General features: G+C 41.1%; 1 protein-coding gene across 1 annotated transcript in view; it reads right to left on the minus strand.

Moving 5' to 3' along the window:
• LOC126424527 (nephrin-like) overlaps nt 1-16,258 on the minus strand; it is a 192,373-nt gene that overhangs the window by 41,314 nt on the left and 134,801 nt on the right. Inside the window, exons 6-7 of the mRNA XM_050087297.1 lie at nt 14,075-14,234; nt 4,709-5,002 (exon numbers count right to left, since the gene is read on the minus strand). Of these exons, the coding sequence (XP_049943254.1) occupies nt 4,709-5,002; nt 14,075-14,234 (454 nt within the window). The remainder of the gene's footprint in view (nt 1-4,708; nt 5,003-14,074; nt 14,235-16,258) is intronic.

Consider the following 16,258-nt stretch of genomic DNA (forward strand, 5'->3'; position numbering starts at 1 on the left):
CGTTGGCAGTAGGTATTCTCGATGCCATGCATTATTCGAAAAGAGGCGAAATGGGGACTCACCGGTCGACAATAAATCCCTCCAGTCAGATACTGTCCAGTTTCTGTGTTTTGAGCCATTTAATACATGCAGATACGTGTACTGTCAACACTGGTCTTTTTGCCAGTTATCCGACTCCAAATGTGCACGTTCCTTCGCAATTTTCGCGGATGAGATGGACCTGCATTTAGCATCAGCTGCAATTTCTGGAGAGCTTTGACCCGACTGTAACTGACAATGCATAGCACTTGTCTTCGATCTTTGTCATTAGGATCTTTTATTACTGTTATTATATTACATTACATGGCTGCAAATGGTACACAATTACTTGTAGGTACATGGTCTGTGCCGATACACCAAGAAATCGGGATACGTCACCAACCACGTCCAAACAAGATAGCTCCTTTCGGCCGTTTTGTCATGTCTTACTAAGCTGATTTCGTTCAGTCGACTGGCACATGGTTTATGTCAGCGGTGGAGATCCACACTCCCACCTAGTACACCCCCTACACCATCTACAGCGGTCCAGCGACTGGTCTGTCCTTTTAAGGTGGTTACGAACATGGCCGTCATCTGTAGTGCGTTCAGTGCAGTGTGGTGGTCATTGTCGCTGGCTGCTGTGTTGGGGGTTGACAATTCAAACCCGCGCCTTCGGTTCCCCAGCAGTTACTCAGTATTTATCGTTTGTGGAAGTTCAAATGGTTCAAATGGCTCTGACCACTATGGGACATAACTTCTGAAGTCATCAACCCCCAAGAACTTAGAACTACTTATACCTAATTAACCTAAGGACATCACACACATCCATGCCCGAGGCAGGATTCGAACCTGCGACCGTAGCAGTCGCGCGGTTCCAGACTGTAGCGCCTAGAACCGCTCGGCCACCCCGGCCGGCGTTTGTGGAAGTTTCTGAAGTAATTTATGTTTATAACGTTTGCGTGTTCTGTAACATTCGATGTTTCTATAAATAACTACAAGGTAGAATATTCGTACTTTGTACAAACATCTGCACTCAGCCTGTAGGATTTCAGTTCTGATATGTCTGTACGTAGGTATCAATACTAAACGTGCTATCCTTGTCGACTGTTGTACTTCAACGGCGACTCTGCCTTCGGATTTGCGCTTGATTGAGGTTTCGACATGAGAGTGATTGATGGAGACGCTGGGCGCTTCAAAACTTCTACATTGCCGTGTTTCCAATCATGCAACGTAGAAGCCGTCGCCTAAACGTGCAGAAACAGGAATGCAAGTAGTACATCATTCCTAAGATCCGTACATTCAGGATACAGCTGGATTAAAAAGACTAGTAAGTCATCTGCACCTCAGACATACATCAGTGTTTTCCGGAGAAGCCTCTCAGGACCCGACGAAATGGCTAACACGATTAACCGAGTCGCCAAATACAACAGGTGTGACGACAAAATGTGTTTGGCAAATGGACTTGTCAAAGCTCAACTGTGGTTCGATAACGATGAAGAGAAGATATATAGCTAGGACAAATTCTAGGCCGAACTCAAGGAAACACTTGGCAACAGTCAGCAGCAAGCACAAGTAGCAGAACAAAAACGAAAAAACATGATCAAGCTTCATAAGGAAAAGTTCATACAGAATTTTTTAGTGCTATTCCACATCGCTAATGCGATCATGACAGAAGCGGACAAAATACCTGTACAAAGCTCTTCTACTGAAGTATACCACAACGACAGAGTGATTCCAGCAAACAGAGGAAACTGCAAAGAGTGAGTGGGTATGGGATAGGTGCCGTTCTACTTCAGGTTCAGGAAGCTGCTGAATAAGTGGTAGCTTGTGGTTCCAAAGTACTATTGACAACCGAGGGCAATCAACAAGTTACAGCCATAATTATTCGGCAAGTCAATCACAGTTGTGACCTCCATTCGCTATGCTCGCTGACTAGCCCGAAGGATCCGTTGGGTCGAGTGGTGAAATGAGCACTGAACTTTCACAATGGCGTACGGAAGCGGATGCAAACCAGGACGCCGACTGTCTTTCAAGGAATCCCTCGACATAACACAGCAACGTAGATGAATGCTCAGTCAACGCTGCATTAAATTACATTGCTGCTAAACAGAGGAATGATCCGGCACTATTGAAAATTATAGAAGCCTTGAAGGAGGAGGAACCAACCAAAGGTGAATTCCAGAAAATAAACGGATCTTTGTACAAGAGGAACTGTGATTTAGTGGGGAGGAAATGGTTACTCGTCATCTCAGTGCATTTATAGTCAGCTATCCTGAAGTATTTCAACAACGCTCCAACATCTGGTCGCCAGGGTTTCCTGAAGACCCTATGTAGAATCAGACGTATGTATCACTGGCCAGGCATCTTCCGATCCGTTACACACAATCTAAGCCACTGTACAGAACGTCAAAGGCGGAAACATTTTCCGCATTTATTTGTGGTACATCTGGTACCAATCCCATTTTAAGCAGCGCCATTCCGTCGAATTGGAATCGACCTCTTTGGGAGGTTCCCTAAATCGGCAGGCGGGAATTGATGGACGACCGTCTGCTCTAACTAACTCAACAGGTAAGCTATACACGAAGCCGTGCCGTCAGCCGAAAATTCGGACTTGCGAAATTCCTTATAGAAGTCATCATTTTGAAGCACGGGACATGCGATGATGATTGGCTGTGAAAACATTTTCCAATCGAGACTGAAGTCAATGAGAAGTATCTGCCATCCACAGACGAATTGGCTCACAGAACGCCTTAATCGACAGATAGGCCTTAGATGTATGTTGATATCGAAGAGAGAGATTGGGATAAATACTGCCTATAATGACATTTGCGTACACCACAGTGAACAAGACAGTACGGTATTCCCACCGATGTTTCTGCTCCACGGTTACAGTTGCTAGAATATTACTCAGGATTACAAAGTGATCTCCTAATCACCATGATCTGACAAGCAAGTGAACTGGCTCACATACAGACGGAACCTGGGCGCCCAGGAGTAAGTGCGAGAGCAGAATAACGCCAAGCACCAGTCAATAAGGTGCAGCCCGAGATACTTGGTACGGATTTTTACACCTGTGCGAAAAGAAGGACTATCAGAAAAGTCACTGAGGTTATACTTTGGACTATATCGTATTCTTCGTTTCTTGTCAGACGTCACATACGAAGTCAAGGATTCTGACACTTTATCAAGGAAAGAAAAGCTCAGAGTGATCGTGCATGACCTCCGTATGAAGCCTTACTACAGTGCAGAGACGCAGATCGGCTGTGTGAGGTCAATGAAAAATATTACTCACTTGACGATGGCTTTGTTTCGATGGGAGGGCTATCTTCAATGCTCATCGTAGTGTAGCGGATGTAACAACACGGCCAGAAAGCCAGCATCCACCAGCGCTATCATACAAAGAAACACTGAGAAGATCAAGATCCGTTGTGCTGTAGTCAGCTCCAATGAGACCTTCTAAATAAAGCGGTCGCTGTTTATCAGGAGAGGAGTCAATGAGATGAGCCATGGTGCATACAGTAGCTTGCTATGCTTCGTCAGTTAAAACCTGCCAATCAGCAATTGTTTATTATTTAGAATGTATCATTTCTGGAAGTTTCTTGAAGTGTATTATGTTTGTAACGTTCGTATACTGTGTAACATTCAGTGTGTGTGTGAATACTAGCTTTCCAAGAGTTTGAATTTCGAATCAGAGCGTGTCATTCTAACCACAGTCACTACCTGAAATAGGCAGTGTGTGGTGATTTACCAGTGGTCCTTGCCTGAAAGACGTTTAGTGTGGTCTTTTACCAGCAGCTACTATCTGCTGGATGCATGGTGCTGCGTTTTATCAGTGGCCGCAGCCTCAGAGACACAGGATGCAATTTTTTACCTACAGGCACTACCTGAAAGACGCAGGGTGTGGTGTTTTACCTGCAGTCACTACCTGAAAGACGCAGGGTGCGGTGTTTTACCTGTAGTCACTACCTGAAAGACACAGGGCACAGTGGTTTACCTGCAGTCACTACCTGAAAGATGCAGGGCACGGTGTTTTACCTGCGGTCACTACGTGAAAGATGCAGGGCGCGGTGTTTTACCTGCGGCCACTACCTGAAAGACGCAGGGCGCGGTGTTTTACTGCGGTCACTACATGCAGGACGCATGGCGTGGTGTTTTACCTGCCATCACTACCTGAAAGATGCAGTGCACAGTGTTTTACCAGTGGTCACTACCTGAAAGGCGCAGGGCGCGGTGTTTTGCCTGCCGTCACTACCTGAAAGACACAGGGCACAGTGTTTTATCTGCAGTCACTACCTGAAAGACGCAGGGTGAGGTGTTTTACCTGTGGTTACTACCTGAAAGACACAGGGCGCGGTGTTTTACCTGCCGTCACTACCTGAAAGACACAGGGCACAGTGGTTTACCTGCAGTCACTACCTGAAAGATGCAGGGCGCAGTGTTTTACCTGCAGTCACTACCTGAAAGATGCAGAGCACAGTGTTTTACCTGCCATCACTACATGAAAGACGCAGGGTGCGGTGTTTTACCTGCCATCACTACCTGAAAGATGTAGTGCACAGTGTTTTACCTGCGGTCACTACCTGAAAGACACAAGGCACAGTGTTTTACCTGCAGTCACTACCTGAAAGACGCAGGGCACAGTGTTTTACCTGCGGTCACTACCTGAAAGATGCAGGGCGCGGTGTTTTACCTGCGGCCACTACCTGAAAGACGCAGGGCGCGGCCTGCGCGCCGACGGCGTTGTCGGACCAGCAGAGCAGCGTGCCGTAGTCGAGGTCGGAGCGCACCGTGTAGCGCAGCAGTGACAGGCTGCCGTTGCTGGCGAAGTGCTTGCTGTCCACCTCCATCGTCTCGCCCGAGTTGTTGAACTTCCAGCGGAAGGCGCGCGCCGGCGGGTCGCTCTGCACGCGGCACCACACGTCCAGCGTCTCCGAGCGCGACGCGCCCACCACCACTGCCCGCTCCTCGGAGCACCGCGGCGCGTCTGCAGCGTCACAAAAGCATTGTCCATTGTGAGCGCAGTGTGCTCTGTGGGCATCACCAAGGAGACAAAGTCAGATTCGTCTCAGCTGTTTACACCATCGCCAGTTATCGAAATTTCAGTTGGTAGTGAAATTTCCAAAAATACATTATTGCTGTAGGAAACGATGTAGTGCTTGAAGGGAGTCTACAGGGGTACACTTACATGTGGCACCCGAGTACTGTAATGATGCTAATGTAAACTAAAATGAAACTATTATGTTGTAACCAATGTATGTTTGCGATGGGTGTATTAAGCGGATTGCTGACTTTGCACGACCGCAGAGCGAAAGATACTGCTTCTGGTCTGAGATTGTAGAAGAGAGGCGCTTGGCGCACAGCAGTGTGTGTGTTTCAGTGTGTAAGCGAAAGATGATGGGGTAGGCAGTTTTGTGGCGTGCTCTGTAAAGCCACAATGTGTTAGATTATAATGCAGAAATTTTCTCATACCAAGATTTTGTGTTACACAGCACGTAAAATAGGTAGTTAAAAATCATAAGTGATCTTATAATGGAATTTAAGTTGAAATAATGAAATGTAAGATTAAATTTTGTACAAGAAAGTCTTACTGGATTGATATTATAAAGAAGCTTCACCAGTACATGTATTATTGGAAATACAAATGTGGAAGCAAAAGTTTTCTCGCAGTTAAGTTAAAGAAGTTAATCTTTTATTACTTTCCCTTTGGCAGCAGGTTAGCGTAAATGATTTGGCTTGTAATTGGTAACAGCGAATTCCGTGTCGAGTAACTCCAGAATGTACGTAAACAGATATGATTTATAGGCTAGTTTGATATTTGACAACAAAGGTGTACGTAATTTGGTGATTTATCTTGATACATTTCGTGATGTAAGATAATAATTATAGTACGAGTCTCATTGTTTGTGACTACGTCAACAAAGAATGGTTTTCATTTAGTAAAAATAATGACATTTTTCTGAGTAATGTAATATCAATTGCCAGATGTTTTGAAAAGCCAAACTTAACTTCGAATACAAGTATACTATTAAACACGTCAATGTTAGGAAGTCACCCATATCACTACTGTCTCCCTATCCAGGTCATATGTTTTTTAAAAAGATATTCATTATTACTTCAAAGTTTTCATTTATCAGCCAAAATAATTTCATGTATATTTCAAAGTCTTACTGCCAGCATTGCACCCCTCTCAGCCTGTACCTGGTATATTATATTCTTCCTCATGAGAGAGCAGAAAATTACACAATCAACCGTTGCTGCTTTAGAGGTAAGACAATTTTATTTATTTGTTATGTGCACAGGGATCAAAGTTATCAGTTTTCAACAGGGCCAGAGGATTCAGTACCTAAGGGGCTGCATGTATTTTGCAATGACTGTATTTCTTTATTGGTACTGGGAGTTGCGTTGTGCAATCAGTTGGTATAAAGTTTTGTTGACAGTAACACAGAGTAAACACACTACTTACAGTTACAAAACGCTACACGCCAACTCCAGTTCTGTACGCATTCCCACTTCAGCCATTCATTAAAGTATTTCAAATAATTTTAAAGATCTTTACATGCTTTGGAACGTAAAAATTTTACAAATCGTTTCGAAAAATATTGAAACCTAACCTTCCAAAAAATTTGGAAGCAATTATTTTTTTACACCGATCCCTGTAAAAAGTCAGAAGCTGCCTGAAAAAGAATGAACATTTTCAAAATATTACATGCGAATAACATTTCATCGTTAAAACATAGAAGTATTCCAAGGTAATCAATAAAATACCGTAAGAGGTGTGAAATTAATTTGCACGTGTAACGAAAAAAGTTCTCGCAGAAACTTCAGGTGTAAAAGTTGTTAAGAGAATGGTAAAATTCATTTTGGTAGCTTCTGAGATTTCGTTATTGTACTCTGTACCTACGAACGCAGTTTATTTACGAGAGATTCCGTGTGCAACAGCGCGCGAGGACTAGCATGCTGCGGCCCGGGTTCATTTTCCGGCGGCTCGCCTTATTAGGACCGAGAATGTTCCCTACCTCCCGAAAATATTGTATTTGCAGCTCTTACAAACTCATCACCACTGCATCCGTCACAAAAACCACAAATTAACACTGTACAGAAGTACCTGTAGGTACTTTGAGCCAACATTTCCCGAGGTTTCCTGCCAAATTGTAAATCTGTTTACGATTTCCACGTTTGCCCTCTGAATGAAATAAATGCATAGTCTGCAAAAATTTAGCTCTGAATAAAGCTATACCTCTTCGCTTCATGCTAAATTGGCGTTCATTGTCAAGTTTTCTCAAAATCAGTTTCCTTTGGGAGACAACGAACGATCGTTTCTCAAATGCTCATACTCCATTTATGTTATAATTGGGCACGGGCGTTTATGACCAAAGGATACTCACCTATATAGTAGAATTCTAACATAGCTCTGCTGATGACTTATTTATTAAATCTGCTGTCCCATTTATACCCCTTTCCTGGCGAATGGAGCACTTACACTAACAAACTCTAGAGAAACTAAGATGCCGCTAACTTGTTGCGGTAATCTCTCAGACATCTCATGCTTCTGCCGTCAGTTTTGCTGCTTGATATAAGTTCTTCTTCCTGATGAGCAAGTTTGATGAAAAACGTCAAGACATTAGCTATTACTTACTTAATTTGAGATGAAACGCCCATTCGATACCACCACACACCAATATAACATGGAGTAACAACTATTCTATTGACAGTAAGCTACTCTTCCGTACCACTAATAATTTTCTATAAATCGGAAAGAGTTAACGGAACAAAGCGAAATCAAATGCACGGGAGTACTGAATAATAACGACAGACCAATTGCTGCCTGATACGGTAACGATTCAGGGCCAGGGGTGAAGCTTCGACAGACATAACAGACTGACACGTGCGACTTTGATCCACCGGGTCTCGTAACGTCGACTGTACTATCCACACCAGTAACTGTTGAGATACATATAGCATTCACAGGAGCATTAAATGTACTTCTTACCTGAGACTTAACAAATCCTTGACTAACCGCGCCACTTAGAGTTCGCTAAGTCACGCATGAAATGTGCACCCTTGACAGCGTGCCACAGCAAAGTGTTACTTCATTTGCAATATTTAAAAAGTGCATAGCAGAGGAGCCGATGCACACCGTATAGCGGCCCTCCTATATTTGACGCACATGGCCTTTCTTATTCCCCAGTAAACTAGTAGCTCCAAACGTGCCATTTAATAGCTGTATTAAAAATAGTTGCCGAGTGATGGAATAGCGGCTGCAAGTGGGTGGAAAATATGGTTATTAATTTTTTTTTGGAAAAATTTTTACGATTAAGGGAACATGGTGCCTAACTAAGGGTGTGTTATTGTTGACGGCGAAAAAAGAATGACCCATGCAGTACAGAGAATACAACTGCTGTAGTGAGATAACAGAGACTTCATTCAAGCATTTTAAATACCACTCGTTGTTCTGCATTCATTTCGCTATAACGTAATTCTTTTATTCTCATCGGACTACGCTAAATGACAGTATACCAAGTAAATATTGATACTTAATGAATTTTTTAAAGGATATTTAGCAATTACGGAGCGCAGTGAACGCAAACGCGTTTACAGAACATAAGCAGTAAATTCTTTTTCAGGAATTTTTCGCTTTTCTTTTACGTTGTGATGACGTATGAGAGATAGTATGTTGATTATTTTTAATTCCTTTCAGTGGAATGCTATTTCCTTTTTATTTAGTAATGGATGCGGGAAGTGGCGTCTGATATTTATTCCTTCACTAGCTTAGCGCCCATTGCTTCTCTGCGCCTAGACTGTATGGCCTGCAGAAAGTTTTTTTGTTATAATTTAATCGAATTTTTATGCTGTTCATTAATTGCAACACCCTCTAAACTTTTCACGCTAATGAAGGCCATATAAGAATGATCTTTTAGAATACGCTTCTGACCAAAAAGTGATTCTAGTAGCTGGGATCCAACGCCTTTTGCGTTGTTGTGGAGATATTTCCATAGCAGCTTTCATCCTCTAACAAATATTTCTTTATATCAAACCGAGAAGTGAAATACCTATTTTCATAAATGTACCCTTAAAATTTTTTAATGTAGTGATACATTTTCTTGAAACTTTTCTTCCACTATTGCACTCCCATCGGGGTTGAATTTCCAGTTACACTAAAACATTTTTTATTTCTAATCAATTGTCTGGGATGTTAGGACAATATTGTGGTAAATTCAAATCAGGATAATCCTCCAGTTGAACAGTTAGTCGTTACTTTCATTGCATTTTAGTGATGTCTGGTTAACACAACAGCTCTTCTGCTGTTCGTTAAATACGCTTAGGTGAAGTGGAAGAAAAAGGAAAGGGAAATAATCAAGAAAATCTTGGGATAAAAATATGGCAGTGGAAAATAGAAATTTATGACAGAATGAAACGAATATTGGACACAATGAGGAAGACAAGTTGTATTACATGGATACCTAAAAAGGCTAGATAAAAAAATAAAAAATAGGATTTTTAACTTCCTTGACAGAAACACAAAAACGTTAATGACGTGGATCAAAGAAAGCATATTTGAGGGAAATGAATACAACGAAGGTATAAATACGAGAAACAGAAAATTTCAAAGCAAAAGTAAAAAGTTTCATTGTCTTCCAGAAGAAAGAGACAGGCGTAACACGCGCAGAAGAAAGAAGAGAATAAAATAGTGACAGAGCGAAAAACTACTGGAAAGAAAGAAAGCAGAAAAGAAAAATGGCATGGTCCTCAGTAGCCCGATGCTATAAAAAACTCTTTTTTCTGTTTGGTAACTCATATTAAATTTACATAATAAATGGTATTTAAAATAGTCCTGTACAAATAGTGTGGGGTACCACATCATACATTTCATTGTGTCACTTTCTCATATTATATTTAAGTGGGTCTAAGGTATCTCAACTGGGGAAAGAAAGCGTTCGTCTTGAGAAGGGACACCAACTTACTTATACGTTTGAAAACATCAATTTTTTAGCAACAGAGTTCATATCTCGTGGAAAATTACTGTAAATTTGTATTGGCGCTTGGCACACATTTTTTGAACAGTGTTCAAGGACGGAAATCCTACATAAATATTGTTTTATTGCCTTGTGTTCTATGAGTGGATGCAGATTTTAAACAAACTCGTTTCGAACAATACATTCCGCTGATATATTTCAATTAGTTTAGCGTAAGAAACTTTAGCCTCTTAGATTATTGAAGGTAGTTTGTAATCTAAGGAAACAAAACAATGTCATCGACAAATCTACGATGATTATAAAAGGGTGCTTTTATTTGCATTTCTCTAGTTGCTACTATACAGTATATTCCACCGTTTTGTGGAAGACCTGTTCCAGGTGATGGGTATTTCAGAAGTTAACAGGATTTGGGAACGTGATTTGGTGAGAGCGGAATAGATTAGATACTGAATAGGTCCTCTGTGTCATCGATTTACGTGAAGCCTTCAAGTACGCAGCAACTATTGTGATACGATAAACGAGTGTGGGTATTGGCTATAGCGTATTGTCACGGAAAGGAAGTATAGAAGAAAGAGACAAATAAAGGGAGACAAGCGCAGATTCGGTGCACGTGATGGAGGTGCTGTTAGATTTGATACATTGCTTGAATTGAATGACAGGTTAGAACTGTTTAAGGAGATAATACTTATGTTTAGTTAGTGAATGGCAGGAACGCCCTAGTGATACGTCTTTGCTTTGATAACCTGGTAGGGGTATTACGTTACGTGCCAAGTATATATAGATAAGCCGCTGCGGCTTTCTCGCAATTTATCGACGTCGCTATTGATATGTTCTGTGACTAAAATGTTGCCGTTAGAGCGCAGCACCCCCTCGTTTGGCGGCTCCGGGAGTGTTGGACGATTTGGCGGGCACTCTAAGCTGACGAACGAAGCTCTAACGAGTTTTCCGTGGGACCTCTTCGCCGTGGTGTTAGCTGTTGGCGGGCGACCATTGTTGGGGTCATGTTACCCTGTGTAAGTTATCGAGTACCGACGTGGTTTGTGTTGCGATTTATGAGAATAGCGCCCAGATTTCAGAGTAGTGTTCATTGCTATTTTGGTGTGTCTTCCTTCTGTTTGTTGGGTATGGATGTCTGTGTCTCCATGGTATTCGAAGGGCAATGTGACTGCAACATCTGGTAGACATGTGGAACCGATTCGTTGGCTGATATCTCATTACAGTTTATTTTATGTGTTATCATTATGTATCCGTGATGCTTGTAAGCCTTTGGCCAGTGTAAAGCACCATGTTCCAGAAGAAAACTTATTTTCAATGTTGGCGGTGTGCATTACTATATGGGTTACTTGTTCTTGTCCGCCTCCCTTAATTCTTCTAGTTTTGAAAGTTAATGATTTGTCATGTAATTTGCAGTAGGAAGCACAGTGAAATGTTTAGTATTACCAGTTATCACGGATGATTAACTATTCAGGGGATATTGTGTGTCTGTTTTGCTCTTTTATTGGTCTATTTATAATTTGATTTTGTTACGGCTTCTTTGAAGCTAATGCTGAAAGCTTATGCTGTCTAAGAAATTACATAACGCACCTGTTCTCTTTAAGTTGCTCAGATAAATTTTAGTCTCTTCCAGGACACTTTTTTCTCAGAACCGCAATGGACTAATGTGTGTACTGATGAGCTGTGAACGTTATGCAAGTGCTTTAATGGTTTACTTGAAAGGAAAATTTTTCTGATATTATTACGTTATTGGTGAAATTACTTTTCAAATATCTTTAGTTGCTTTCCTAAATCTTTTCATTAACTCGTTAAAAGGCAGTAAAGTTGTCACGGCTTTTGGTAAGAGCTCAGGTTAATTAATTCTACCCTAGGAGTTATTTACTTGGGACAAGGCTGATTGTGGAATTCTGTCTAATTAAAATTATTTGTGATGCAGGAAACTGTCGTTAATAATCCCTGGTATGTGATACCTAGTATCGGACCCCATTTACTTACACCTGGTCGGCTTGCTTAGCCGGCTGTTCACGTCATTTGGAGTGGATGCGATCGGCAGCTCTCGCAGCTGTCTGTCTTTTGCGCTGTTTCCTCCAACCGCGGCCGCACCACTTAATGTTCCTGTTAAAGTTAAGTTTATACTTGGACTAATTCTGAATTTGTATCCGTTAGCTTGATGCCAAACGACTTTTGATGTGTGCTGTGACCCAAACATATACCTTACGTGTAGCAACTTGATTGTTCTTGTGTTATTGGAAAGTGCGTTAAATCTTCAATTGATATATTTTTCAGGATTTAAAATTATCTTGCCTGGATATTGGTGTTAAATTGTTTTGCATTGTTTTAGGTATGGTTTTAGGATTTTTAGTAAGTCAAGTTTAGATAATATCTTACTCTCATCATTTTGTAATTAAGGCCGTTCTAGTCTGTTCTCGTACAGTTTTTCAGATTTATGTCAGCATTTATTATACCTTTACCCTTATTACATTCTGGGACTTACATAGGGCGTGTCTTCCCTTAAAGAATACTAAGTCATCTTAGGTTAAAGTTAACTTTAATTTTTCTGTAAATTGTTTGAGCTCGCATTGAATTTCAAATGAACTTCTCACAGCTTGGTCTTTTAATTAATTTAAAAAATAAATAAATGTTTAGCTGGCTGCTATGTGAGTGAAATTGTGTAAAATAATTGTGTGTTCTACAGTGAATGAAATGTCTAAAACCCCACAGATCCTGCCTTTCACAGTTTTCCTGCGTGGCTGAATTAAGAGGCCATAATGATCATTATTTCGGTAGAGTTGCGCTCTATCAAAACTTCGGTTCGGCGGTTTCGGTACACCACATAAATAACGTAGTAAATAGTAAGATTGCCGATAGTACTGGTAGCATTGATAAGGAAAGGAACATAAACGAATATCTAAAAGACACTGGGAGCCGACAACTTCTGTTTCTTGTTTCCTTGGTTGCTTATTTTGCACATAATTATAACCGCACATCATTAGGAACTAGTCCATTATGTACTTTATGTTCTTAGAAAACTTAAATAGCATTTGATAAGTAATAAAAATTGATTCCACAACTTCTAAGCTACTAAACAAACGAAGCATTTATTATTTATGTAGGCACAGTTTATATGTATGAACATAAAATATATGTAGACAAGTGTTATTTTTTATTTATTACATCATGATCCAAATCAAGAATTCCACGTTATAAATAAATTCGGAAAGTATCTATGAATAACATGCGTTATAAAAGTTCGAGGAAGTACTGAAGGGATGTTTGATATATTTTTGTTTTGCGTTTTTCATCGAGTTGATGAAAAAATTGCGTTATTTAGCGCTACATGATAAATCTATATTATTGTTTACTTTGTTTTCCCGACAACACCTCTTTGTTTCACGTTAAAAGTCTATTTCGGGTAAAACCCGAATTAACACTGAGACTTTCAGTTTTGTTAGAAATACCGTGTACGATTGACAGGAGGTTAACTATGTAGAAAAAATTGTTCAGAAACTTACTCGTCCCTTTATATATCCTAAAGCAGTTGTTAGACGCTTCACAACTTTGTTTTTAGACGAACCAAGTGAGACATTACTTGCGTACGTAAAGGAAGTGATCGTTTTGAAATAACGCCCGATTGATATACAACACACCTGACGTACAGGTAACGCGAGCACGACCTCAGCTGAACGAAGTTACTGCAAAAACTAGCTTAGGTTGCGCTTACCTTTGATAGTCTACTGTAACCTACGGTAGTTTCACACCTCTAAAAATCTGTAAGTGTAGAATAATCGAACGTATGAGGTGTATGTGTGTGGGAGTGTCAATATTTCCAAGTTGAAAGAAATGTGTTTCGGAAATACAGTGAAGTAGAAAGCAAAAGAGAGCATGGGTTTCAAACACTTTGAAAAATGTTGCATTTTAAACCGATGCAGAGTTAGTGCTACGGCTTAAATCTTGTGGGTGTAGATGATGGTGGAGAAAGACAATGGCCATACTATGGAGGAAAGTTTATATATTACGCTCAACGTAAACCCAGTTTGGGAAATTTATATACAATTAACATAGAAAAGTGCAATGAACTAGGTACTTACACTTGACCCTGAGCGTGAGGACGTTGGATGGAGTCTCGCCCTCTCCGTTGGAGGCGACACAGACGTAGCGGCCGGCGTTCTGGCGGCTGACCTTCTGCAGCACGAGGCTCTGATTGCTACGGATCACGCGCTCGGCCGGGTTGTGCGCCAACGGCACGTCCTGCGAACAGCGACCAACGCGCGCCCCTCAGTCTGCCTGCGGCCGCCCGCGCTGCACAGCGAGCCGTGCGGCTGCCTACCTGCCAGGCGCTTTGTTGGCTAATTGTGCGGAATTACACGGCGGAAGCCCGGGCAGCGCTACGCCGCCCCTGTATTCGATACATGTCGTAGGCTTACTCAACGCGCCCTGCAACGAGGCGACTGTGCACTGAGTTGCGTAGTCGCCTCAATTAAACAAGGCTAGATCACAGAGCAACGCTAATACTTTATCCTAACGTTCGTAGTAGCTAACTTATGTTTCCTAGAAGAGGTGTTGATGAACGTGTAAATATAACAGCCAAAAAACAGAGTCACTCTCTTTCGGCTTCTTAGGCACTCGTCTGATAGCTGTTATCTGATGATAAGCTAATAAGCCGACAGCCTACTCATAACGACCAAGTAAATGAATATTATTGTGGAATATAAATGCTCTGTATTAAAATCTTTAATATGTCTATGTTCCTCCAATAACCAACGGAATGTTACATAAAAATTAAATTTTTATTTTCAGGAACAGCAAGCTCCCGATTATCTGGGCTAATGGGAGTTGGGGACAGCACGGATAACTGAAAAGCACAGGTAATCCAAAGTACACATGGTTTTATCGAAACTTGCAACTAACTGAGTTTACACAATTGAAAGCCCATTTCATTGGTCATGAGTTACTCACTGTCAACGAATAACTTATTTACAAATTTAAATTTAAAACACGCTCAGTTTCATATCAGTTGCATTCAGCACTTCCAGGAATAATCATCCAGTTTTTTTTTTCTTTTTCTATTTTTCATACGTTTTTCCCTGACAACAGTTCTCATTTTCCATGGAGTCCCACCATCGATACAACTAAACGATTTTGCTGACACTCTCAGGCAACAGAATGACGCATTTGTGTGTCTCGGTGTGCATGGTAACACCGATCTACAAAATTCAACTTTATAAAATTTTCTAGCACCAAAATAGTTACCATTATGTATTTTGAAGTCCTGAAGGCCTCCTGGCATTGTTTCCTTTCACGTCACCTACAGTTTTTGTGTAAATTGTGCTAGTCACTATCTAATTTTATTCGGATTTTGTGTTGTTGAAACAAAATGTGTTTGAATTCCTAAGGGATCAAACTGCTGAGATCATCGATCGCTACACTTACACACTACGTAAACTAACTTAAACCAACTTATGCTAAGAACAACACACACACCCATACCCGAGGAAGGATTCTAACCTCCGACGGAAGGGGCCGCGCAACCTGTGACATGACGCTTTTAACTGCGCTGCCACTCCGCGCCGGCTAAACAGGATGTTTTCGTTTTTAAATGCTAATTTATCAACACAAAGAAAAGCACGAAATACTAATGAAATGTTTTCATGCATACCTAAATAATGTTTTGACCTCTGCTGCGCCTCTTATGTGTGACACTACTATCCTGCAATAGTGTCCAACAGTAATCAGCAATCATACTTCTTACATGTTGCCCCTGGTAACGTTGTTCCAGTATAGATATGGTCGGATGAAATCTTTTCCCATGTTCATCGGAGACTTGTACAAGAGCATCAGAAGGAAAAGAATCCAAGTGTGAGTGAAGAACGCAGGGAATTTCTGACGTATGTAGATAAAACCATTTCCACCTTTGTCCATTGCAACAAAGAACGAAATCACATATCCAAGTTTTATGCGAAGTGGTGGTTGCAAAAGTCTTTTAAATTTACCAGTGCAACGTTTACTACGTTCCTCCAGCCAGCTTCCATTTGTGTACGGGCGGGCAAAATCCGCCTGTCATAGCTTTTCCGATCATGGCTATCCCCTTCGCAAAGAAAACTGCATTGCTTTTGCATACCCACATTTTAAAGCTGAAAGTATCCCAGTTACGTTGAAGTCACCACCGATTTGCGATTTGTGGCAGTTGTATTTAATTTTATTCAAAGAAAGTACCATGTTTATGCACGTTTCTTTCAAAATAGCGGCATAAGCTATGGGAACAGAGGATATAC

This window comes from Schistocerca serialis, chromosome 1 (genome assembly GCF_023864345.2).
Source record: "Schistocerca serialis cubense isolate TAMUIC-IGC-003099 chromosome 1, iqSchSeri2.2, whole genome shotgun sequence".
Lineage (NCBI taxonomy): Eukaryota > Metazoa > Arthropoda > Insecta > Orthoptera > Acrididae > Schistocerca > Schistocerca serialis.